General features: G+C 49.4%; 1 protein-coding gene across 3 annotated transcripts in view; it reads left to right on the top strand.

Moving 5' to 3' along the window:
* The first annotated feature begins 979 nt into the window (after positions 1-979).
* The window catches only part of ITGA7 (integrin subunit alpha 7), a 35629-nt gene continuing 13263 nt past the window's right edge, over positions 980-23345 (top strand). Inside the window, exons 1-22 of one of the 3 annotated variants that reach the window (XM_077110956.1) lie at positions 980-1510; positions 5681-5808; positions 5911-5990; positions 6930-7185; positions 7691-7768; positions 8110-8229; positions 9174-9381; positions 9510-9703; positions 10099-10187; positions 10309-10436; positions 10609-10704; positions 10856-10917; positions 11056-11225; positions 11646-11795; positions 12430-12545; positions 13091-13283; positions 13372-13452; positions 13560-13639; positions 13778-13852; positions 14014-14116; positions 14690-14866; positions 15062-15193. In XM_077110956.1, coding sequence (XP_076967071.1) covers positions 1305-1510; positions 5681-5808; positions 5911-5990; positions 6930-7185; positions 7691-7768; positions 8110-8229; positions 9174-9381; positions 9510-9703; positions 10099-10187; positions 10309-10436; positions 10609-10704; positions 10856-10917; positions 11056-11225; positions 11646-11795; positions 12430-12545; positions 13091-13283; positions 13372-13452; positions 13560-13639; positions 13778-13852; positions 14014-14116; positions 14690-14866; positions 15062-15193 — 2922 coding nt within the window. In that variant the 5' untranslated portion in view covers positions 980-1304. Of the gene's footprint in view, positions 1511-5680; positions 5809-5910; positions 5991-6929; positions 7186-7690; positions 7823-8109; positions 8230-9173; positions 9382-9509; positions 9704-10098; positions 10188-10308; positions 10437-10608; positions 10705-10855; positions 10918-11055; positions 11226-11645; positions 11796-12429; positions 12546-13090; positions 13284-13371; positions 13453-13559; positions 13640-13777; positions 13853-14013; positions 14117-14689; positions 14867-15061; positions 15194-23345 lie in introns of all 3 variants that reach the window. The other 2 variants (XM_077110958.1, XM_077110957.1) reach the window with 2 other exon arrangements.

Here is a 23345-nt window from a genome sequence, read left to right as displayed (position 1 = left end):
ACCCAGTAAGAAAGAGAACTAGGAGGGGCAAGTGGGAGAAAGAGAAATTTCGATTGTGCAAAATTATTTCCTATCTCTCCCCCTTGATTGGAGTTATAAATAGCAGAGAGTTGGAAAATGTCTCCCCTCCCTTTGCTTCTGTCCCAGCTGGGAGGAGGGGAGAGGAAGAGGGACAGGGGAGCAGGTCCCAGTAGAAATCCCTTGGAAGCCTCACCCAGACTCTGCCTGAGCCAACCCAGGACTCTGGGCTGGTGAGTCCCCTCCCCTTTTGCTGGATGGGAAATGTACAGTTGTGGGAAGAGTCTGAGAGCTGGAGAAACCCTTTCCGTTCCTCTTCCTCTTGGGTCCGGTGTCTTTAACTTTGCTTTTCTTTGACGTACCCCCACCTCCTGATTTTTTTTTTTCCAGCTTAATTTCCTCTCCCAGTATTGCCTTCTGTCTTTTTCTTGTTTTCTTCTTTCATTCCATTCCTTGTTGATCAAACTCTTGCCTTTCTTTCTCCATCTGTTTTCTCTAACCTCACCCCCTTTTTTAAAAATCCTACTTGTCTCCTTTATGCCCTTCCCCATACCTCCTGAGCTTTTCTCTTCTTGCTTCTGTTTTTTACTCTGTTCCCCTGAACGGTCATAACGTGGCTAGTATTGCCTTTGTCACTGCCGGGCTCTGGGGAGGGAGCTGGGATGGGGTGGGAAGCGGTTTAATTCCAGCAGCATAAGGGGTACTCTATGTGACCCAGGCCCAGGAACGCTCTCCTTTCAGCATATCTCTCTTCCAGGTTGCCCTTTAGCCATATCTCACTTTTCACCGTTTGCTCTGCTTTCTCCTTTTCGGCCGCATCTGTCCTTCCTTCTCCCTCCCCATTCCTGGGCGCCGCCTGCACCACTCGCCTGCAGTGCCAGGGGGAGGGGCGGCGAGGAGTGCGCAGGCGAGGGCGGGGCGGGAGCCGGTGCCGGGATAGGGCTAGGGTGGGGAGCAAGGCCAGTTCCCACCCGGAGTGGCCAGCCTGGGCACCGCTTTGAGACGCCCTCGAGCGTCCACCTGCCGCGGGAGCGAGGGGCGGAGCCGAGGGTGGGGCTCGCCTGGCACCCCTTGGGAGTGGAGGCGGGAGGCGGAGTGGACGCCGGAGCTGCTGCTGCTGTAGTCCTGGTAGCGGAGGACTGAGGGACGGCGTGGCGAGGCGAAAGATAGGAGACCTCTGAAAGACCAGCGGGATTTAGGAGACAAGAGAAGGGCCTGGGGAGACCTGAGGCTCGGGGCGCCAGCTATTTTCCCTGCGCTCGTGCCGGGCGCGCGGGGTTCGCCCTATGGCTGGGACTCTGGGCTGCGGTTCCTGGGGGGCCCCCGGGCTTCGCTACCTTCTTGGCTTTCTGCTCGCCGGACTGCTGTTCCCAGGGGCTGTCGCTTTCAATCTGGACGTGATGGGCGCCCTGCGCAAGGAAGGTGAGCCCGGCAGCCTCTTCGGCTTCTCTGTGGCCCTGCACCGGCAGTTGCAGCCCCGACCCCAAAGCTGGTGAGTCACCGTACCCGCCCAGAGTTCCCATGCCCGAGCCATAGATCCCCCCTCCCCTAGTCCCGGGCCACCTCATCTCTCAATCTTCCAACTCACCAAGTCTCAGGCTGCCCAGATATATCTGGCATCCCAACCTAGAGCCTTGCTTTTTCTGTCTTGGGTCTACAGCCATGCTCCCAGGCCCTGAGACCCAGAGTCTTGCCAGGGGATAGGATGGATAGTCAGATTCTTGTCTTGGTCTCCTTCTGCCTTTTCCTCCAAATTGCATCTTTGTTCCAGCCTTTGGAGAAGGAGGCTCTTCTTCAGAGGGCTGAATTCCAGAGGAAGCAAGGCTGACCATCCTATCTCTGCTTAGGATAGGAGGAAAGGTCAGATGGATTGAGGGTACCTTCGGAGGGATTGGCCCTCCAGAAACACCCTCCTGCTAGAGCTTGGCCATGGGATGGAATGAGGGCAGCAGGGCACTGGGAGGCCAGGAGAGAGCTGCCGATTCTGTGGCTCAAGGCCAAGGCCACAGGAAGATTGGCAGAGGACCTGGAAGGGTCTGGTAACCTGTAGTGGGTGGCTTGGTGATAGAGAGTGGCAGAAAACAGAGCCCTCAAGTAGTAAGAGCAGCAGAAACCACTGCTGCAGTGAGACAGAGTCAGGAAGGATGCTGGCCAGGCTGTTCCTCTTCGTCTTCTTTAGGAAGTTTCCTGCTCCAGGAATCTCAGCAGTGGGGGAAGTTGGGAAAAAATGAGGGGCAGAGGACAGTTCTAGTCAATTCAGGATCCATGAGAAATGGACACCCTTGTGTGTGGGATCTGTGGCCGGTCATGATTCCTGCACCCTTGGCTCTAGTTACATGTAAAGAGAGGAGAGAAGGGGAAGACACCTTCCCACCCCCTCCTGCCAGGGGGCTTTTCTCTTCATGGCTAGTGCCTAAGCCACATAAAGTGTCCATTACTGGGATCAGTGGCATCTGCTGGGACTGTCTTCTCCCCTCTTATTGGCCTGGGGGCAGAGGGCAGGGACAAGAGCTCATTTCTCCTTCCCCATTGGGAGGTGCGGCTGTCTCTAATCTTTCTTTTCCTGTTATCCCTGTCATCTGGGAGCAGGGTGAGTGGTCCCCTAAACTTTGGAGGCAATAGACAGCAACTGACTTCATCTCTTCTTCAGACTGCCATTTGCTTCCTTCCTCATCTCTGTTTTCCTCTCTCCTTCTTTTCCTCCCTCCCCCATCTGCCAGAGCTCCAGGACTGGAGGCCTTTTTAGGACATGCCGAACTCTCTGAGCTATTTCCAGGCAAATTCTAGGTTATTTTTAATAGCTCAATCCCTTGTCATTTCCCCCTCCTTTGTGAAGGTGGCCACTGAATCTGTCTCCCAGAGACAAGCTGAGGGCATTCCCAGAGGGACCCCCCTACTATTGCTGCAACAGGAGGCTCTCTGCTGTTTTTGGGAGAGGCAAGTTACCTTGCTCAGTCCCTAGCTTTTGAGTTGCACTTCACCTGCTCCAGAACTCACTGACTGAAAGGCCTTTTCACCTGTTTTGATATTTCAATATGGTCCCTCAACTGGATGAGACCTTGAGGTCTAACCTTCTTACCTTGTACATGATTTCAGTCTCACTTATTTCCTTCAACTATAAAATGAAGATAAATGATAATACTGCTGTATAGGGTTGTTGTGGTGTATTGAAAGAGTTCTCAGCATATTGACAGGCCTCACAGAAAGTGCTATGAGAGTGTTCGGATGACCAATATTCTTGAGCCACAGAGCTAGAGAACAGCTTTAACACCTTACTGCGATCCTAGATCCAAAGGTTTGGCTAGTGCCACCCCTTCCCCAAGCCAAGCACCTTTCCTAGAGGGCCACCTGGATTGAGATGGGTCAGAGAGGGGCTAGTCATGGGCAGGAGCCCTGGAGTGTGTGGAGAATTGAGAGCTGTAATGGTCGTGGGGCACCTCTCAGCCTCTGCTTAGCTGGACTCCCAGGGGGTCCTCTGTTCCCAGCTGCCAACAGTTTTTCCTTTTCTTTCTGCAGTGGCTACAGCTGTGGTTACTGTTCTGTCCAGCAGCCTAGGGTGGCTGAGGCTCATGGGATGAAGCCAGGAGGGAGTGTATGACTGGGGCAGAGATGGGAGGACGGGCGAGGCTGGGTATGGACACTTATTCCAGGAGGGTTGGGTCCATCTCTACCAATGAGCCAGGACATATCAATGTACCCTGCTTCTTTCCTCCATGTGGACCACTCCCCTTCTCCTTGCTCTTGACCTCCCAGGAGAGGTGAGCGTTGCATGCTGACTGATGGTGTCTTTGGATGCTCAGCTGTGCTTTGGCCCACTGAGGCCCTGGGTGTCTCTGTGAATCACACAAAAAGTGTGGGTCCAGCAGATGAGTTCTGATGCCTCCTATGGGGCAAGCAGAAAGATGAATAAGATAGCCCCTGTTCTGTAAGAGAGGGCCGCCCGTGTATTTGGAGGGCTGGGGGCACTGCTGACTTGTCTGAAGGTTGGCATATTTTGCATGGGGCCATTTCACCTGGTTTCCTCTTTTGCTTAGGGTACCCTCCCTTCCTCCTTCCCGTTTTTTTCTGGGGCGGTCTTGGTGTTCTGGAGACTGGTGGTGAGTCCCTGGGTGTAGTGGAGAGGCATGTGTATTGGAGCAATGTGGATTTGAATCCCAGCATTGCTGCTTCAGATGTCTGACTGAATTTCTTCATCTGAAAGAGAAGATAAGAACCCTTATCTCGTAGGACCGTTGTGAAGATTAAATGATATTCTGCATATAACATGCCTGGCCTGGTGATGGCACATACACGGAGAGTGGTAAACATTCGCTCCGCATATGCCTGGCATCCGTGGAGGGGCCTGACCTGTGGTGGGTGCACAGGGCCTGACCCAGGGCTTGGTATGCGATAGGATCTCAATAAATAGCTGCTAAATGAATGCCGAAGGTATGTTCCTTTCCCTGTCGCTCCCCACCCCCTTCTCTTTCTTGACACTGACTCTGACATGGGATGACAGCTGCTAAGAGACGCAGAGGAGTTGTGGGAAGGGAGTACGACTCTGTGCCCTCCCCCTGCCCATCAGAACTGGCGCAGCGCCCCGGCAGATGCCTGCCTGTAATACCCCCTGCCACAGCCTGGGCCTCGCCCCACAGGAGGGGAGATGGAAGAAAAGAGCCTGAGAGAGGGCCTGGAGGCTTGCCCTGCTGCGACCTGTGAGCCTCTGAGAGGCTCTGCATAGTCGGCTGGGCGTCAATCCCCTTACTGCGCCCCCTCCTTCAGTCCTAGCCCCAAGGGACATGGGCAGCCTCCATTCCCAGCACAGTCCTCCCCCGGGGAAGAAGCCTTGGCTGTGATTGTGGAAAATTGTTCTGCCAAGAAAGCGTAGCTGGGAAAGGGTTGTTGGATAGGGGTGGGGGTAGGGGAGGGGGGGTTTGAGAGGAAAGGGGAAGATAATAGATATATGGAGGAGAAGGAAGAGGAGTGGGCAAAGGGATTCAGGAGGGGGGAGGAGAATGGGGATAGAACCCGAGACAGGACGAGAGACTTGTCCCTACCTCCATACCAGCTAGAATGACTGACTGAGGAGTCCTGGGCTGGCAGAGCTGCAGGATTGGGTTGCGGGGGGAGGTCTTTGCAGGGTCCCTCATCAGTGGGTAGCAGGGCACATGTAGCCTTCTGCTTGGCCTTTGACCTCTGAAGTTGGTCCCTGGGTCATCCCATGATGCTGGTCTGGGCCCCTGTTACTTTGATCAGTATTCTTGGCATTTCTGGCAGGGTTTCAGCTGGACTGGGGTGGAGGAGGAGGGCAGGGCTTGGGAATGGGGCCAGGGAGGGAGTAGGGAAGGCCGATAGGGAACAGGTGCTGGAAACAGGCGGTTCTTTCAAACTATCAGCGCCGGCCAGACTGTTTGGGTTGGGGTGTTTGTGCGTGTGTAAGTGTGTAAGTGTGTGTGTGCATCCACTGTGCATGTTAGGTCCTCATCCAGATGTGCATATGCAGCAGGATGACTGCATGGTTAAGTGTATTAATTTGCTCCTGCCCAGGACTCAGGAAGACTGACTTTTGGCCTTTCTGCTCCATCCTCAGACACTCTGCTTGGTGCTTAGAGGTTGGGCCTGGGCAGCTCTGGGGAGGTTGGGGCACTTTGACTTCTAACTCCTGCCCTGGCCCATCATACAGGCTGCTGGTGGGTGCTCCCCGGGCCCTGGCTCTGCCCGGGCAGCATGCAAATCGTACAGGAGGCCTCTTCGCATGCCCCCTCAGCCTGGAGGAGACGGACTGCTACAGAGTGGACATCGACCGGGGAGGTGCGGGCTGTGCAGGCACGGGAGGGGGGGGAGCACATGAGGTTGGGAGGAGAGGACTCGGCCTCCTCTTCCCTCCCCTAATTCTCAGTGTCCTGCCTCCAGCTGATGTGCAAAAAGAGAGCAAGGAGAACCAGTGGTTGGGAGTCAGTGTGCAAAGCCAGGGGCCTGGGGGCAAGATTGTGGTGAGTACCATTTGTGATTGCATGCACGGTGGTGTGTGTGAGTGCATGTGTGGTGTGCGTATGCACAAGTGGACTTGTGTACACAGGCTGGGTACATACTGTGATTACCAGGACTTCAAGGAGATACAAGAAAGGGTAAGACTTGGTCCCTATTCTTAGAAATGTAAAAACATCTAACCGTCTATCTATCCATCCATCTGTCAAACTGTTCCCGAGGACCTTTTATGCATCAGGGAGTGTGGTAGTTACTGACAGAGGTTATCTAAAGACAGGGAAAAGCCTGGTACTTGCCTCAAATAGCCTCTGACATAATTATGGAGATTCTCACTCTCTCTTTTTCTGTTTCGCTCTCTCAGTATTTTCTCTCACAAACATGCACAAACACACATTTACTAATACAGGTCACGATGGGGCAGACTACGGTAAATGTTAGGTGAGTAGTACTGCCCCCAGCCTATACAAGTCCAGAAGAGGAGTGGAGACGAAAGCCTCCTGCAGGTGTGGGTGATTTGAGCCAGGCTTTCAAGAGTAGGTAATACCTGGAGAGCGGGGAGGGGAGGAAATCCTTTGCAGGGAGGTGGTGACACTTACAGGGGGCCAGAGATAGTTCCAAGCTTGGCTTGTTGGGGAATAGTCACATGTGATGTGACCAGGAAGGCTTGCTTTCTGTGTGCTGTGGGTGCCCAGGTAGAAGGTGGAACAAGAACTTCTTCCTGAGAGGGCAAGGAAGTGAGTGCAAATGCGATATTGGGTTCTGCAAGAGCCTGCCTAACCCCAGGCTGGGTGGTGATGCCTCTGTGAAGCTGGCGTAGGAGTGTGTATGTGTGTGAGTGCACACGTGCGTCCCAGAGCATGCCAAATGTCTGTAGATGGCCCGTGTGGCTCATGCAGGTCCCTGACGCACATGGGGGCATACCTCCCTCATCCTTCCTCCCACAGACCTGTGCACACCGATATGAGGCGCGGCAGCGAGTGGACCAGATCCTGGAGACGCGCGATGTGATTGGCCGCTGCTTTGTCCTAAGCCAGGACCTGGCCATCCGTGATGAGTTGGATGGTGGGGAGTGGAAGTTCTGTGAGGGGCGTCCCCAGGGCCATGAACAATTTGGGTTCTGCCAGCAGGGCACTGCTGCCGCCTTCTCCCCGGACAGCCACTACCTTCTCTTTGGAGCCCCAGGAACCTATAACTGGAAGGGTGAGTCTCTTCTCAGGGAGGGGAGGGGGGACCCCAACTTCCTTTTAACCCCACAGATTGGATTAGGGGCAGCACGTGGCCAAGCATGACCAGATGTTCCCTGCCCTATAGCCCTGGGCCACTGCCATGCCCTCCACCCCATCACCCAAGCACACACATGAACGAGAGTATCTCCTCTCCTTTGCATGGCCAAGTGTTCCCCAACACGCTGGCATGGGTCCCCCGCGTGGCTGGGCCTGTTTTCCCAGCTGGCGCCTGCATGCTCCTTCATGCCAGCTCTCCTCTCATCACTCCCATTCCCATCTGTGCACGCTGCCGCTGGCTGAGCTGCTCGGTGAGTGTGATGCCAAGTCAGGGGGTGGTCCCTGGAAACTTGGACTGGGAGGGGGTGCAGGTAGGACTGGAAAGGAGAGGAGGGGCGCCTCTGGGTGCCGGTCTAACTCTGTGCGGCCTGAGGGGTGCTCCTCGCCCCCTGCCCTGGCCACTGACAGGTCTGTCCTTGCAGGCACGGCCAGGGTGGAGCTCTGTGCTCAGGGCTCAGCGGACCTGGCACATCTGGACGACGGGCCCTACGAGGCGGGGGGTGAGAAGGAGCAGGATCCCCACCTCATCCCAGTCCCTGCCAACAGTTACTTTGGTAGGGACCCCTTCCTGGCCCAGAGCCACTCTAACCCTCTGCTCCTCTCTCTTACCCTCCCTCTCCACACTCCCATCCTTCCGTGTCTGTCTCTGCCTTTCACCATCTCTGTCTTTCTGTCTCTGAGTCATATGTCTGTGGCCGCTTTGTCTCTCTCCTTTTCTTTCTCCACCTTTTCCTCCTCCATCTTCTTCTGGCCTTTTTTGTCCTGCTCTGTTTCCCCGCTCTGTGGTTCCTCCTCTGGATGTCCCCTCCCTGCTGTCTCCCCCCCTTCCCATCCCCCGCAGGGTTGCTTTTTGTGACCAACATTGATAGTTCAGACCCCGACCAGCTGGTGTATAAAACTTTGGACCCTGCTGACCGGCTCCCAGGACCAGCTGGAGACTTGGCCCTGAATAGCTACTTAGGTTTGTAAGCTGCCCTCCACGTCCTCCTGGGCCCTGGGCACTTAGCCCTGGCCTCCCTCCTCCCCCAGGGAAAACATCCTTTCCTGCCCACCCTCCCTCCACCCACCACTCCCCACCCGACATACACGTCCAGGGAAGCACATGTTGCGCCCAAAGGGCAGAGAAGAGCTGCCCAGTGACTTGGCCTGAGAGGAGTGATAGCCTCAGGGACTGTGAGCAAAGGGTCTCTATGGAGGAAGATGCAGATGGACTGAGAGGGACATGGCTGAGGCTCTACTAGGAAGGAAGGAGGTTAGACCTGCAGGGGACTTTTCTCTGAGGGATGGGCACATACTGGAGAGAGGTCCAGCCTTGTCGGTAAGTTTTTCTCATTGTCCCATCTGCATCCCTTCTATAGAGGAGGAGGAAACGAGACCTGGGAGATGTTTGGGTGAATCAAGCTCTTCCCCACTGCCCCCCTTGTCTTCCCGTGTGTCCTCCCCCTCCACACACCTGCCATGTAAAAAGCTTTCTTTCCCTGCCAGGGTGGTGGGGGCATGCACAAAGAAGGTGCATTGGATGGGATTGGAGCCTCCTAGGGTGTGGAGTGGGAGAGGAGCCAAGCCCTCTCCTCGGTTCCCTGGGAATGGGTGTGGGTGGTGCCTCTGCCTCAGCTCCTGCCATTGTGCTCAACCTCATCTTGCCCAGTCATCTTGACTTCTCGGCCACTGCCTTTCTCTCTCCTCCCCAGTCCCTGAGGTTGACCTCACTGCTCTTCTTGTACCAAGCTCCAGTCTCTGGACCTGGTAGTTGTGGGAGGGCTTTCCGTGATGGTGGTGATAGCTTGGGATGGGGGGGCTACCTTTTGGCTCCAACCCCGGGAAAGGGTGAGGGTTGGGGGAGCTGTGATGCACCCTGGCTTCTGAGTATTGTAGGGAGTATTCAGTAAGTCACCTGCCACCCAGGTTTCTCCATTGACTCGGGGAAGGGGCTGGTGCGTGCAGAGGAGCTGAGCTTTGTGGCAGGAGCGCCCCGTGCCAACCACAAGGGTGCTGTGGTCATTCTGCGTAAAGACAGCGCCAGTCGTTTGGTGCCCGAAGTCGTTCTGTCTGGGGAGCGCCTGACCTCTGGCTTTGGCTACTCGCTGGCCGTGGCCGATCTCAACAATGATGGGTGAGAGGGGCCCAGAGGAGTGGAGCCTGAGGGAGGCTGGGACCAGGAGGGATGAGGGGCCTCTGTTAACGCCCTCTGACACCCCTGGCCATGGAGGGTATCACACTAACATCTCCTTCTTTCCATAGCTGGCCAGACCTGGTGGTGGGTGCCCCCTTCTTCTTTGAGCGCCAAGAAGAGCTGGGGGGTGCCGTGTATGTGTACCTGAACCAGGGGGGTCACTGGGCTGGGGTCTCCCCTCTCCGGCTCTGTGGCTCGCCTGACTCCATGTTTGGGATCAGCCTGGCTGTCCTGGGGGACGTCAACCAAGATGGCTTCCCAGGTGTGATTGGGGCTAGAGAGGCTCCGTGGGGGTGGGAGTGGGGAGCTGGGAAGGGATGCAGCAGTGGCTCAGAGCTCAGGGTGGGGGTGGGGGGTCATCTTCTGAGGGCTTGTGGAGAGAAGGAATCTGAGCTCTCAGGCTCTCATCTGCACTTTATCATTTACCAGCTTTGTGGCCTTGGGTAAGTTACTTAACTTTTTTGAGCTGGTTCTATCTGCAGAGAGTGGCTTAGAGAATAAATGATGATGGATGTAAAGTGCTTGGGACTTAGTCACCTTTCAATAAAATAGAAGACATATTGGACGAGACTGAGTGGCCTGCAGGAGAGCTGGGACTTGGGTCTTGTCAACCCCTCCCATCCTCTGGTCTGACTGTTTTTCTCCCATGCCCTGCAGATATTGCTGTGGGCGCTCCCTTTGATGGGGAAGGGAAAGTCTTTATCTACCATGGGAGCAGCCTGGGGGTTGTCCTCAAACCTTCACAGGTGAGGGGAGTATAGCTGGAAAGAGGGACCAGGTATGGGTCGGATAAGCCATAGAGGGCTTGGGAGGCAGAGGACTGGGGGGCAATGGAGTTGAGGGAGACTGACAGTCTGGTTTCCCCAGGTGCTGGAAGGTGAGGCCGTGGGTATAAGGAGCTTTGGCTATTCTCTGTCGGGAGGTCTGGACGTGGATGAGAACCTTTACCCTGACCTGCTGGTGGGCTCCCTGGTCGACACTGCTGTGCTTTTCAGGTAAGCCCCTCCTTCTGCTCTGCCTTCTCCCTTCCTGAGGCCATTAGCCCCTCCCTGCAACTCCCACCCATCTCTCCAGTGCTGAATCTAATGCTGAAATCTTCCCAATCCCCCTCTTTCCCAGCCTCATGTTCTAATGTTCCCCATGCCTCTTATACCCGCATTCTCCCAGAGCCAGACCTGTCCTCCATGTCTCCCAGGAGCTCTTCATTGCTCCTCGAACCATAGACCTAGAACAACCCAACTGTGCTGATGGCCACTCGGTCTGGTGAGGCGGGACCCTGGGGGAGGGCTAGGGAAGGTTTCCCTCCCCAGTTAGGGACTGGGGGCTGGGGCTGGCAGGAGTGAGCAGTGTGAGGGTTGCGGTCTTGGCCCATCAGCCCACCTGGCTCAGGAGCTGCCCTTTGTCCCCCCAACAGTGTGGACCTAAAGGTCTGTTTCAGCTACATCGCGGTCCCCAGCAGCTATAGCCCTATTGTGGGTGAGTGAGGTTCCCGGTCCCAAATCCCACCCCATTGGATTTCCAGGGAGGGTCACTCTGAAGTGGGGAGAAAGGCATGGGGTTAGATTGGAGCAGTTCCCCAGCTCATCGCTCCTGTTTTCTCCCTACATGCCACAGCCCTGGATTACCTATTGGACGGGGACACAGACCGGAGGCTCCGGGGCCAGGTCCCCCGAGTGACCTTCCTGCACCGTGGTGTGGATGACGCCAAGCACCAGGCCTCGGGCACCGTGTGGCTGAAGCACCAGCATGACCGAGTCTGTGGAGACACCATGTTCCAGTTGCAGGTGGACACTGAGCCCTTGGCCTCCAAGGGTCATCGCCATTTCCTCAACTCTTTTCCTTGATTCCTCTCAGCTTCTTCCTCCACAACACACTCACATGTCATTCTAAGATGTAGAGGTTGGGAAACCTCCCTTCGGGGCTTATCTCCTTACCCACTGCCTTCTTGCATCTCCTGTTAAGTTGTGTGCTCCGCGGAGATGGAGATTTCAGGTTTCATTGTCAGATTTGGCCCTCAAATCCCCAAATCCTGTGTCTCCTCCCCAGTCTTTCTCCCTCCTCCTTGCTCAGGTCTCCACCTCTTTCCTTTATCTCCCTAAGCTTCTTTGCAAGTTTCAGAATCTATCCTAGGTCTGGTTGGGGCTTTAGGAAGAGCTGGGGTCTGGAGATTGTTCCATTCTCCATGTCCATCTTTTCTTTCCCAGGAAAATGTCAAAGATAAGCTTCGGGCCATTGTGGTGACTCTGTCCTACAGTCTCCAAACCTCTCGGCTCCGGCGACAGGCCCCTGGCCAGGGGCTGCCCCCAGTGACACCCATCCTCAATGCCCACCAGCCTAGCACCCAGCGGGCAGAGGTGAGCCTGGGTTCTGGTATGGCCCAAGAAAGGGGGTTGGGAGGGGAAATGATAATGGTTCTTTATCACTAACCTATTTATAAGTTATAGAGCTCTTCCGTGGATTTTATCTTAGTCATTCCTCATATCTCTAGGTGCTTTAACAAGTAGACATCTAAATGACCATGGTCCTTCTTCCAACCATTCAAAGGCCCAGGATGATGGGGGCTCTTCCATCTTCAAATGTGGCCTCCAAGTTCCTTTAATCATCTCCATCCCATTCAGCAAAAAGGGAACGTGGCATGGAGTTCCATGCATGGTTCTCATAGTTGGTTTGGAAGTGGTACCCCTCATCTCTCTTTACAGTCTGGTGTTCGGTGTTCAGTCACGTGGTCATCCCTTGCACAAGGAAGGCTGGGGAAATGTGCTCCAGCTACATGCTAGCCTGCTAGTCTCTATCACAGAATGGTAATATTGCCATCATATTACTGATACAGACACAACTCCGAGAGGTTAAGTGACTAGCTCCATATCACACAGCTAATAAATGGCAGGTCTGAGAGTTGAGCACAGGGTGTTTAATCCTGTGATACTCCACCCCAACACATCTCTTGGTGACACATTCACCCCTTCCTTTGCTCAAATGTCCCTCTAGATCCACTTCCTGAAACAAGGCTGTGGCGAGGACAAGGTCTGCCAGAGCAACCTGCAGCTGGTTCATGCCCGTTTCTGTGCCCGGATCAGCGATGCCGAGTTCCAGCCTCTGCCCATGTGAGGGGGAGGAGGGTTGGGGTGAGAGGGCAAGAGTTCAAGGAATGGAAGGAGGAAGAGTCGGCGGAGGGAGGGGCTGAAACTTCAGAGAGAGGGCATAGGCTAGGGAAGACCTGCTGATTCAGAGGGCTGCGGACTGGTCACGGGGCCTGTGGGGGCTCCTCTGGCAAGGACCAGCATCCTTTCAGTTATTCAGTTTTCATGCATCACGCTGCCTAGTCTTCACAACCCTGTGAGGTAGGAGTTATTATTAGTAACATTTTGTGGATGGAGAACTGAGACCTAGAGAGGTTAAGTGACTTGTCCGTGTAGGTGGTGGAGCTGGGACAAAAATGGAAATCCCCTGCCTCCCAGCCTGGTGTTCCCTCTTGTGTGCTAAGATTTTAAACTGATGTGTGAGGAGATTTGGAGGTGGGGGGCCTGGGATGGGAGGAGAGGCTCAGGGAGTGGAGGCAGGGCAACATGCATTGGGGGAAGGAGCCTGGGAATGGGAGTATCAGGGGAAGGTATTTAGATCTTAGAGGGAGTGGGATTTCACCCTTCAGGGATACAGATGGGACCACAGCCCTGTTTGCACTGAGTGGGCAGCCAGTCATTGGCCTGGAGCTGAAGGTCACCAACCTGCCCTCGAACCCAGCCCAGCCCCAGGCTGATGGGGATGACGCCCATGAAGCCCAGCTCCTTGTTACCCTCCCTGCTTCTCTGCACTACTCAGGGGTCCGGGCCCTGGACCCTGCGGTGAGGACCTGGGGCAGACTGGATGGGATGAGGTCTTAGGGGGGCTCCAATAGCCCAGACTGATATCTTCTTTTCTCCCCACACCCAGGAGAAGCCGCTCTGCCTGTCCAATGACAATGCCTCTCATGTTGAATGTGAGCTGGGAAACCCCATGAAGAGAGGTGCCCAGGTGGGCACGTCTACCCTTACACCCCTCTGAGCAGCGCTCTAATCCTTTACCCCTCCTGAAGCCTCCAGGACCCCTCTGACTGCATTTTTATCCTACTCTTGGCCTAGGTCACCTTTTACCTCATCCTTAGCACCTCAGGCATCACCATTGAAACCACAGAGCTGGAGGTGGAGCTGCTGTTGGCTACGTAAGCCTGGTGGGGCCAGGATAGGGTGGGGTCTGTCAGATGGGTGTCCACCTGGAACGGACTATGCTGCCTTTGCCTGAGGCCCTTTGGGGTGGTGCCTGTGCCCACTGCCCACACTTGCCCCTGCCTACACACCAGGATCAGTGAACAGGAACTGCATCCGGTGTCTACTCGAGCCCGTGTCTTCATTGAGCTGCCACTGTCCATCACAGGGTAAGTCCTGCTCAAATGAGCCCCTCCATGGGAGGGGAGGTGGGGCATTGCCACTCCCAGACCCTGGCCTGAGCTCTGCCTTGCTTGGCTTTTCTCTCCTGACCCTCCACTACGCCACACCCAGGCCTCCTCAGTTTCTGTTTTGACCCCTTCCACACCAGGGCTGCCACCCCCCAGCAACTTTTCTTCTCTGGTGTGGTACGGGGCGAGAGTGCCATGTGGTCTGAGCGGGATGTAGGCAGCAAGGTCAAGTACGAAGTCACGGTAAGCATCTTGAGTTGTGGTCCCTCCACGGCCCCTCTCTTCTTGGCACAGAGGAGAGGTTAGGAGATGTCCCAAGAGCTGGGGTTCTTCTACATGTGGAAGACAGTGGTCCAGCAAGTTCATGGCCTCTGCCTCCGCCCTGGACCTGGACCTGGCTATGGGCAGGTGTTTGAGCTGGAGCCTCACTTGACCATCTTCTGGTCATCTCCATCTGATCATCTCACCCCCTGGTCTGTGGAGGACATGAGAGCCCAGAGGAGCTTTTCTGCTGGGATGGGGGTGTGTGTGTGTCCAGCTAGGGGTTGGGAACATGAGGGGAAGGTTGATGTCTTTTCCCAGAACTCTGCCCCTATTTGGCTAGGGTCTTCCCTCACACCTCCCAGTGAGACCTCCAGGTTTTCTTGGGTTTGGTGTGGGGAGAGAATTGTACCTGGTTGGGTCTAGAAGCCTGAGTCTTTGCTGGAACTATACCTCTTGAGGTTCTCTCCTCAGACTTTGTCCCCTCCGTTTCTGGGCATTTAAGTTCTGTTCAGAAACTGACCTCTCTCTGTTCTCACTCCTTCATGTCCACAGGTCTCCAACCAAGGTCAGTCACTCAAAACCTTGGGTTCTGCCTTCCTCAACATCATGTGGCCCCACGAGATTGCCAACGGGAAGTGGCTGCTGTACCCAATGCGGGTGGAGCTGGAGGGTGGCCAGGGGCCTGGGCAGAAGGGGCTCTGTTCCCCCAGGCCCAACATCCTTCTCCTGGTGAGGCTTGGGCAGGGTGGTTCGGGGTTGCTATAACTTGGCAGAGGGAGGTTAGACTTTGGGAATGGTGTCAGGGGAGTCAGGGCGAGTATGTGGGTGGGTGGTAGCCTGGAGGAAGGTGGTAGGGAGGAGGTGAGATCTCTGGATGGATGGCTTTAGAGGGACGCTTACTGGGTTCTCCCTTTTCACATCCAGGATGTGGACAGCAGAGATAGGAGGCGGCGGGAGCTGGGGCAGACAGAGCAGCAGGGCCCTCCTGAGCAGCTGGAGCCCAGCACATCCTGGTGGCCAGTGTCTTCTGCTGAGAAGAAGAAAAATATCACCCTGGTGAGGGCAGGGCCAATGTAGTGGCTGCCAGAATGGGGGGGTATGTGGTGATATGATGGAGGATGCCTTGGGGAGCATGGAGCTTCAGGGTGGTGTTTCCAAGGAGGTGGCATGCCAAGAGGTATATGGTCAAATACCTAGGACAGGTGGACAGGACAGTCCACATCGCAGCTCACGGGAGGAGCTGCTCATCGCACGGGGCCTCACACATCTGCCAGGTGCTCATTCCAGTTAGTTAGCCCAGCAATCAATTCTCCATACATTTATATAAAACATAAATTTTACATTTTATAGAGGATAGAATAGTTTTAGTCACCTTTGAGGCCTAGTTTGTTCTTTTAAACTCTTTTAGGACAAAAAGTCAATTTGTGTAAGGAAACCTCTTGGCTTTCATAATGTCAAAACACTGAAGTTTTTTAAAGTTCTAATAACTAAAATCACAGTTTATCATAGATGATTCATTAAGTCTATCCCTTCGAGTAGTTTTGCCTCCCTTTATTGTATTTGTTTCAAATAGTTTTGTTCTTTAAATGGATTCATTGAGCAAATTGGTAGGTTCTCAGGGCTCCACCCCTTCCAGGATGACTGGCAGGATTTGGATGTGGAGGGATGGGGTGGGTGGGGTTTGGGTCTTCCAGAAGGACCCTGGTAGGCAAAGCCTTGGAGTAGTGTGATCTGATTTAACTAGACTGTGGTGAGAACATAGGTTAGGGGGGTATTTGGGCTTGGTTGTAGGGGTGAATCTCAAGGATGGAAGGGCGGGGGGAGTACTAGAGTCAAGGAGTCTAGACTTAGAGGCCATTTGAAGGAGGCTCAGGTTGCGGAAGCAGTTGGGCCAGCTTTGTGATTATCTACCTGGAAGGGTGCTCCACTGCCATACCTCTGGGCCCTCAGCTTCCCCACTTTCCTGAAAGTGTGACAGGAGGCAACTAAGGACCCTGGATTGGCCAGTGTGTGTGCGCGCGCGCGTGTGTATACTTCTATTTTTGGGTCTCCCAGATGGCAGGTGAGCATTCTACCACTGAACCACCATGAAGGCATCCTCCCCCTTTTTTAAAATTGTGAACTATAACATGTATACAAAAAAGCAATAAATTTCCAAGTACATTTTAACAAGTAGTTATAGAACAGATTTTAACGTTTGGTTACATTCTACAATTTGTTATTTTTTCTTCTAGCTGCTCCAAGACACTGGAGTCCAACAGAAATATCAATATAAAGATTCTGCAGTATACTCATTTGCTAAATCCTATCTTCTCTGTTGAATAACATGTATACATAAAAGCAATAAATTTCAAAATACATTAGTTGTAGAACGGATTTCAGAGTTTGGTATGGTTTACGATTCCACAATTTTAGGTTCTTATTTCTAGCAGCTCTGAGGTGCTGGAGGCTAAGGCTTCCTTTGTTGTTATGTAATATAGCATATAAAAAGCAAAGAAAGAAAAAAACAGTAATTTTCAGAGCACTCTACAACAAGTAGTTACAGGACAGATCCCAGCGTTTGTCATGGGCTACCATACCATCCTCTCAGATTTTTCCTTCTAGCTGCTCCAGAACATTGGAGGCTAGAAGGAATAAGTATATATATTTTTTGTCATCACAATTGATATTTTTTTCTTTTTTTGTGAGAAATAACATATATACAAAAAAAAAGCAATAAATTTCTAAGGGCAGCACAACAATTTGTTGTAAAACAGATTTCAGAATTTGGTATGGGTTACAATTCCACAATTTTAGGTTTTTACTTCTAGCTGCTCTAAGACACTGGAGACTAAAAGAAATAAGTTCAATGATTCAGCAATCATATTCGTTTATTAAACCTTACCTTCTCTGTATAACTCCACCATCACCTTTGATCTTTCTATCCCACTCTTTAGAGGTATTTGGTCTTTGGCCATTCTAACTTTTTCATGTTGGGAGGGTCTGTCACTAACATGGGGTAGGGAGATGGAACTAGCTGATGTTCTGGAGAGGCTGGCCCTCTAGGTTTCAGGACTTGTCTGGTCCAGGGACAGATCTGGAGGTTGTATATTTTTGGAAAGTTACCCTTGTGCACAAAACCTTTGTAGAATCTTATATATTGCCCTATGTGTTCTTTAGGACTGACTGGAATGGTTTTGGTTGGGGTTTGGCAAGTTATGATAGGTAGCAACGTCTAACTGAAGCTTGTGTAGGAGTGACCTCCAGAGTAGCCACTTGACTTTATTTGAACTTTCCCAGCCACTGACACTTTATTAGTTATGTTTCTTTTCCCCCTTCCGGTTGGGATGGAATTGTGTATCCCACAGTACTAGGGCTGGACTCATCCCTGGGAGTCATCTCCCGTGCTGCCATGGAGACTTTCATCCCTGGATGTCATGTCCCACATAGTGGGGAGGGCAATGATTTCACTTGCAGAGCTTAGAGAGAGTGAGGCCACGTTTGAGCAACAAAAGAGGTCCTCCAGAAGTAACTCTTAGGCATGCCTATAGGTAGGCTAAGCTTCTCCACTACCTATATAAGCTTCACAAGAGCAAGTCTCATGATCAAGGGCTTGGCCTATGGATTTGGATGTCCCTAATGTTTGACACAGTATCAGGGGATTCCCTGATGGTAAAGTTTAGTAGTTCCATATTTTTTCTCCCATCTGTTAAGGGACCTTGCCCTCATTTGTGTTCTGGGCTCACTGTGTTTCATTTGTTCAAATGAGCTATCCAGACAGATTGAGTAAGATTATGTGCTACAGAAAATTTAGGTTCCAAACAAAATAAACCTTTCTTCCTTTGGTCTCAAAGAGTAGGTGTGGTTTTAAAATATAGGCAATGTCTTCCTTACTCCTGTGCTCTGAATTACCTTATTCTGGACCTGATAAGCTTTGTTCTTATCGCTAAATACCTGGTTATAGATATATAAAATGGACTCTCAAAATCCAGAAATAATAATTACCACTCTGGACTAAATGTGTCTGCTATAAGAGCTTACAATCTAGGCCCCTGTTTACTTATAAGCATATTCTAAAGGAAACCATCCAATAATTGTTCTTCAGTTTCTGGCTTACTTTGCCCCACCAAATGTCCCACAGGTTCATTCACATGGTTACATGTCTCACGACTTTGTTCCTTTTTTTTTAAAATTTATTTTATTTATTAAACATACCAACATACAAACACATTCTTACCATATGATCATTCCATTCTACATATATAATCAGTAATTCACAATATCATCACATAGTTGTATATTCATCATCATGATAATTTCTTAGAACATTTGCATCAATTCAGAAAAAGAAATAAAAAGAAAACTGAAAAAAATTCATGCATACCATATCCCTTACCCCTTCCTTTCTTTGATCACTAGCATTTCAATCTACTAAATTTATTTTAACATTTGTTTCCCCTATTATTTATTTATTTTAATCCATTTATTTTACTCATCTATACATAAGGTAGATAAAAGGAGCATCAGACATAAGGTTTTCACAATCACACAGTCACATTACAAAAGCTATTTCATTATATGATCATCTTCAAGAAACATGGCTACTGGAACACAGCTCTACATTTTCAGGCAGTTCCCTCCAGCCTCTCCATTATACCTTAACTAAAAAGGTGATCTCTATTAATGTGTAAGAATAGCCTCCAGTATAACCTCTTGATTCTGTTTGGAATCTCTCAGTCATTGATACTTTATTTTGTCTCATTTCTCTCTTCCCCCTTTTGGTTGAGAGGTTTTCTCAATCCCTTGGTGCTGAGTTCCAGCTCATTCTAGGATTTCTGTCTCACGTTCCTAGGAAGGTCCACACCCCTGGGAGTCATGTCGCAAGTAGAGAGGGGGAAGGTGGTGAGTTTACTTGTTGTGTTGGCTGAGAGAGAGAGGCCACATCTGAGCAACAGAAGAGATTCTCGTTGACTCTCAGTCCTAATTTTAAGAAGGCTTAGCCTATCCTTTGTGGAGTTAAGTTTCATATGAACAAACCCCAAAATTAGGGGCTTAGCCTATTGCTTTGGTTGTTCCCACTGCTTGTGAGAACATCAAGAATTCTCCACTTGGGAAGTTGAATTTTCCCCTGTTCTCACCATTCCCCCAAGGGACTTTGCAAATACTTTTTTATTCACTGTTCAAATCACTCTAGGATTTATAGGGGCATCACTCTGGACAAACCTACAAAATCTCATGCCCTACTCAAGGTTCCATGCACTTATGGTGTTTAATTAAGCTGTCCACGTAAGTTATATTAGGAAATGCACTAGTTGAAATGTAAATTTTTTTTTTGAAATATAAATTTTGTACCAAATTAACATTTTTTGCTTTAGTCTCACACATAAATTAAAGTTTTAATATATTGATTACCATCTATTTCAAACACCCTGCAGTACTGACATTTCTTTGTTCTTCCTCATGCAAAAACATTTTAAAATTTGTACATTTAGTCATTATTGTTATACACTCTAGGCATTCCTAGATTATATCATCTCAGTCTTCATTGTATATCTTTCCTTCTGATTTCCTTTGTGCCCCAGGCCTCCTCCCTCTATCATTCTCACATTCAGCTTCCTTCAGTGTTCTAACGTTATTGTATTATAGTTAGGTAATATTGTGCTATCCATTTCTGAATTTTTGCAATCAGTCGTGTTGCATAATCTGTATTCCTTCAACTCCAATTACCCAATATCTACCCTATTTCTATCTCCTGATGGTCTCTATTCTTAACTGAAATTCTCCAAGTTCATTCATTAATGTTAGTTCATATCTGTGAGACCATACAGTATTTTTCCTTTTTTTTTCTGGCTGATCTCACTCAGCATAATGCCCTTAAGGTCCATCCATGCTGTTACATACTTCATGACTTATTCTGTCTTATACCTGCATAATGTTCTATCATATGTCTATACCACAGCTTTTTTAAAATTAATTTTTAAATTAAAAATATATAGCAACAAACACAAACATTAACTTATGATCATTCCATTTTACATATATAATCAGTAATTCACAATATCATCACATAGTTGCATATTCATCATCATGATCATTTCTTAGAACATTTGCATCAATTCAGAAAAAAGAAGTAAAAAGACAACAGAAAAAAACTCATACATACCATACCCCTTACTCTTCCCTTTCATTGATCACTAGCATTTCAATCTAAATTTATTTTAACATTTGTTTCCCCTATTATTTATTTTTATTCCATATGTTTTACTCGTCTGTTGATAAGGTAGATAAAAGGAGCATCAGACGCAAAGTTTTCACAATCACACAGTCACTTTGTGAAAGCTTTATCATTATATAATCATCTTCAAGAAACATGGCTACTGGAACACAGCTCTACATTTTCAGACAGTTCGCTCCAGCCTCTCCATTACATCTTGACTAACAACGGATATCTATTTAATGTGTAAGACTAACCTCCAGGATAACCCCCGACTCTGTTATCCTCAGCCATTGACATTTTATTTCGTCTCATTTCGCTCTTCCCCCTTTTGGTCGAGAAGGTTTTCTCAATCTCTTGATGCTGAGTCTCAGCTCATTCTAGGGGTTTTCTCAATCTCTTGATGCTGAGTCTCAGCTCATTCTAGGGGTTTTCTCAATCTCTTGATGCTGAGTCTCAGCTCATTCTAGGGGTTTTCTCAATCACTTGATGCTGAGTCTCAGCTCATTCTAGGATTTCTGTCCCATGTTGCCAGGAAGGTCCACCCCCTGGGAGTCATGTCTCATGTAGATGGGGGGAGGGCAGTGAGTTTGCTTGTTATGTTGGCTGGAGAGAGAGAGGCCACATCTGAGCAACAGAAGAGGTTCTCTTGGGGGTGACTCTTGGGCCTAATTTTAAGTAGGGTTAGCCTATTCTTTGCGGGGTTAAGTTTCATATGAACAAACCCCAAGACTGGAGGCTCGGCCTATTGCTTTGACTGTCCACACTGCCTGTGAGAATATCAAGAATTCTCCACTTGGGGAAGTTGAATATTCCCCCTTTCTGACCTTTCCCCCAGGGGACTCTGCAAATACTTCCCTATTCACTGTTCAGATTGCTCTGGGATTTATATGGGCATCACTCTGGACAAACCTATAAAATGTCATGCCCTACGCAAGGTTCCAAGTACTATGGTGTTTGATTAAGCTGTCCACATAAGTTATATTAGGAAATGCACTAGTCAAAATATAAATTTTGTACCAAGTAAACATTTTTTGCTTGTTTCACACATACATTAAAGTTTTAAAATATTAGTTATCATCTATTTTCAACACCCTGCATTATTGACATTCCTTTGTTCTTCCTCATGCAGAAACATTTTTTAATTTGCACATTTAGTCACTATTATTATACGCTCTAGGCATTCCTAGATTATAATATCTCAGTCTCAGTCTTTATTGAATATCTTTCCTTCTGATTTCCTTTGTGCCCCCAGGCCTCCTCCCTCTATCATTCTCACATTCAGCTTCATTCAGTGTTCTAACATTATTGCATTACAGTTAGGTATGTATTGTGCTATTCATTTCTGAATTTTTATAATCAGTCCTGTTGCACAATCTGTATCCCTTCAGCTCCAATTACCCAATATCTTACCCTATTTCTGTCTCCTGATGGTCTCTGTTACCAACTGAAATTCTCCAAGTTCATTCGCTAATGTCACCTCGTATCAGTGAGGCCGTACAATATTTTTCCTTTTGGTTCTAGCTCATCTCACTCAGCATAATGTCCTTAAGGTCCATCCATGTTGTTACAAGCTTCATGACTTTATTCTGTCTTACAGCTGCATAATATTCCATCGTATGTATATACCACAGATTACTTAGCCACTCATCTGTTGATGGACATTTTGGCTGTTTCCATCTCTTGGCAATTGTAAATAATGCTGCTATAAACATTGGTGTGCAAGTGTCCATTTGTGTTCTTGCCCTCATGTCCTCTGAGTAGATACCTAGCAATGGTATTGCTAGATCATGTGGCAATTCTATACCTAGCTTCCTGAGGAACTGCCACACTGTCTTCCACAGTGGTTGTACCATTTGACATTTCCACCAACAATGGATAAGTGTGCCTCTTTCTCCACATCCTCTCCAGCACTTGTCATTTTCTGTTTTATTGATAATGGCCATTAGGTTGGTGTGAGATGATATCTCATTGTGGTTTTGATTTGCATTTCTGTAATATCCAGGGAAGTTTACCATCTTTTCATGTGCCTTTGGCTATTTGTATTTCCTCTTCTGAGAAGTGTCTGTTCATGTCTTTTGCCCATTTTGTAATTGAGTTGTCTGTCTTTTTGTTGTTGAGGTGAACACTCTCTTTATATATTCTGGATAGTAGACCTTTATCTGATATATCATTTCCAAATATTGTCTCCCATTTTGTAGGCTGTCTTTTTACTTTCTTGATGAAGCTCTTCGATGCACAAAAAATATTTAATTTTGAGAAGTTCCCATTTCTTTCTTTCTTTCTTCAATGCTAGTGCTTTGGGTATAAGGTTTAGGAAACTGTCTCCTATTATAAGATTGATAAGATATTTCCCTGCATTTTCTTTAAAAAGTTTTATGGCCTTAGATCTAATGTTTAGGTCTTTGATCCATTTTGAGTTAACTTTTGTATAGGGTGTGAGATATGGATCCTCTTTCATTCTTTTGCATGTGGATATCCAGTTCTCTAGGCACCATTTATTGAAGAGACTGTTCTGTCCCAGGTGAGTTGGCTTGACTGCCTTATCAAAGATCAATTGCCCATAGATGAGAGGCTCAATATCTGAACACTCTATTTGATTCCATTAGTCAGTATATCTATCTTTTCGCCAGTACCATGCTGTTTTGATGACTATAGCTTCATAACACACCTTAAAGTCAGGTAGCGTGAGACTTCTGACTTCATTTTCCTTTCTCAGGATACTTTTAGCTGTTCAGGGCACCCTGCCCTTCCAGATAAATTTGTTTTTTGGTTTTTGTATTTTTGAAAAGTAAGTTTTTGGGATTTAATTGGTATTGCATTGAATCTGTAAATCAGTTTGGGTAGAATTGAGATCTTACCTATATTTAGTCTTCTAATCCATGAACACAGTATGCCCTACCATTTATTTACTCTTCTGTGATTTCTTTTAACAATTTCTTGTAGTTTTCTTTGTATAGGTATTTTGTATCTTTAGTTAAGTTTATTCCTAAAAATTTTATTCTTTTGGTTGCA

The sequence above is a fragment of the Tamandua tetradactyla genome, chromosome 7 (assembly GCF_023851605.1).
Source record: "Tamandua tetradactyla isolate mTamTet1 chromosome 7, mTamTet1.pri, whole genome shotgun sequence".
In the NCBI taxonomy this organism is placed as follows: Eukaryota; Metazoa; Chordata; class Mammalia; order Pilosa; family Myrmecophagidae; genus Tamandua; species Tamandua tetradactyla.
Note: the sequence above shows the minus strand (reverse complement) of the source record. Positions and strands in the feature narration are given on the sequence as shown.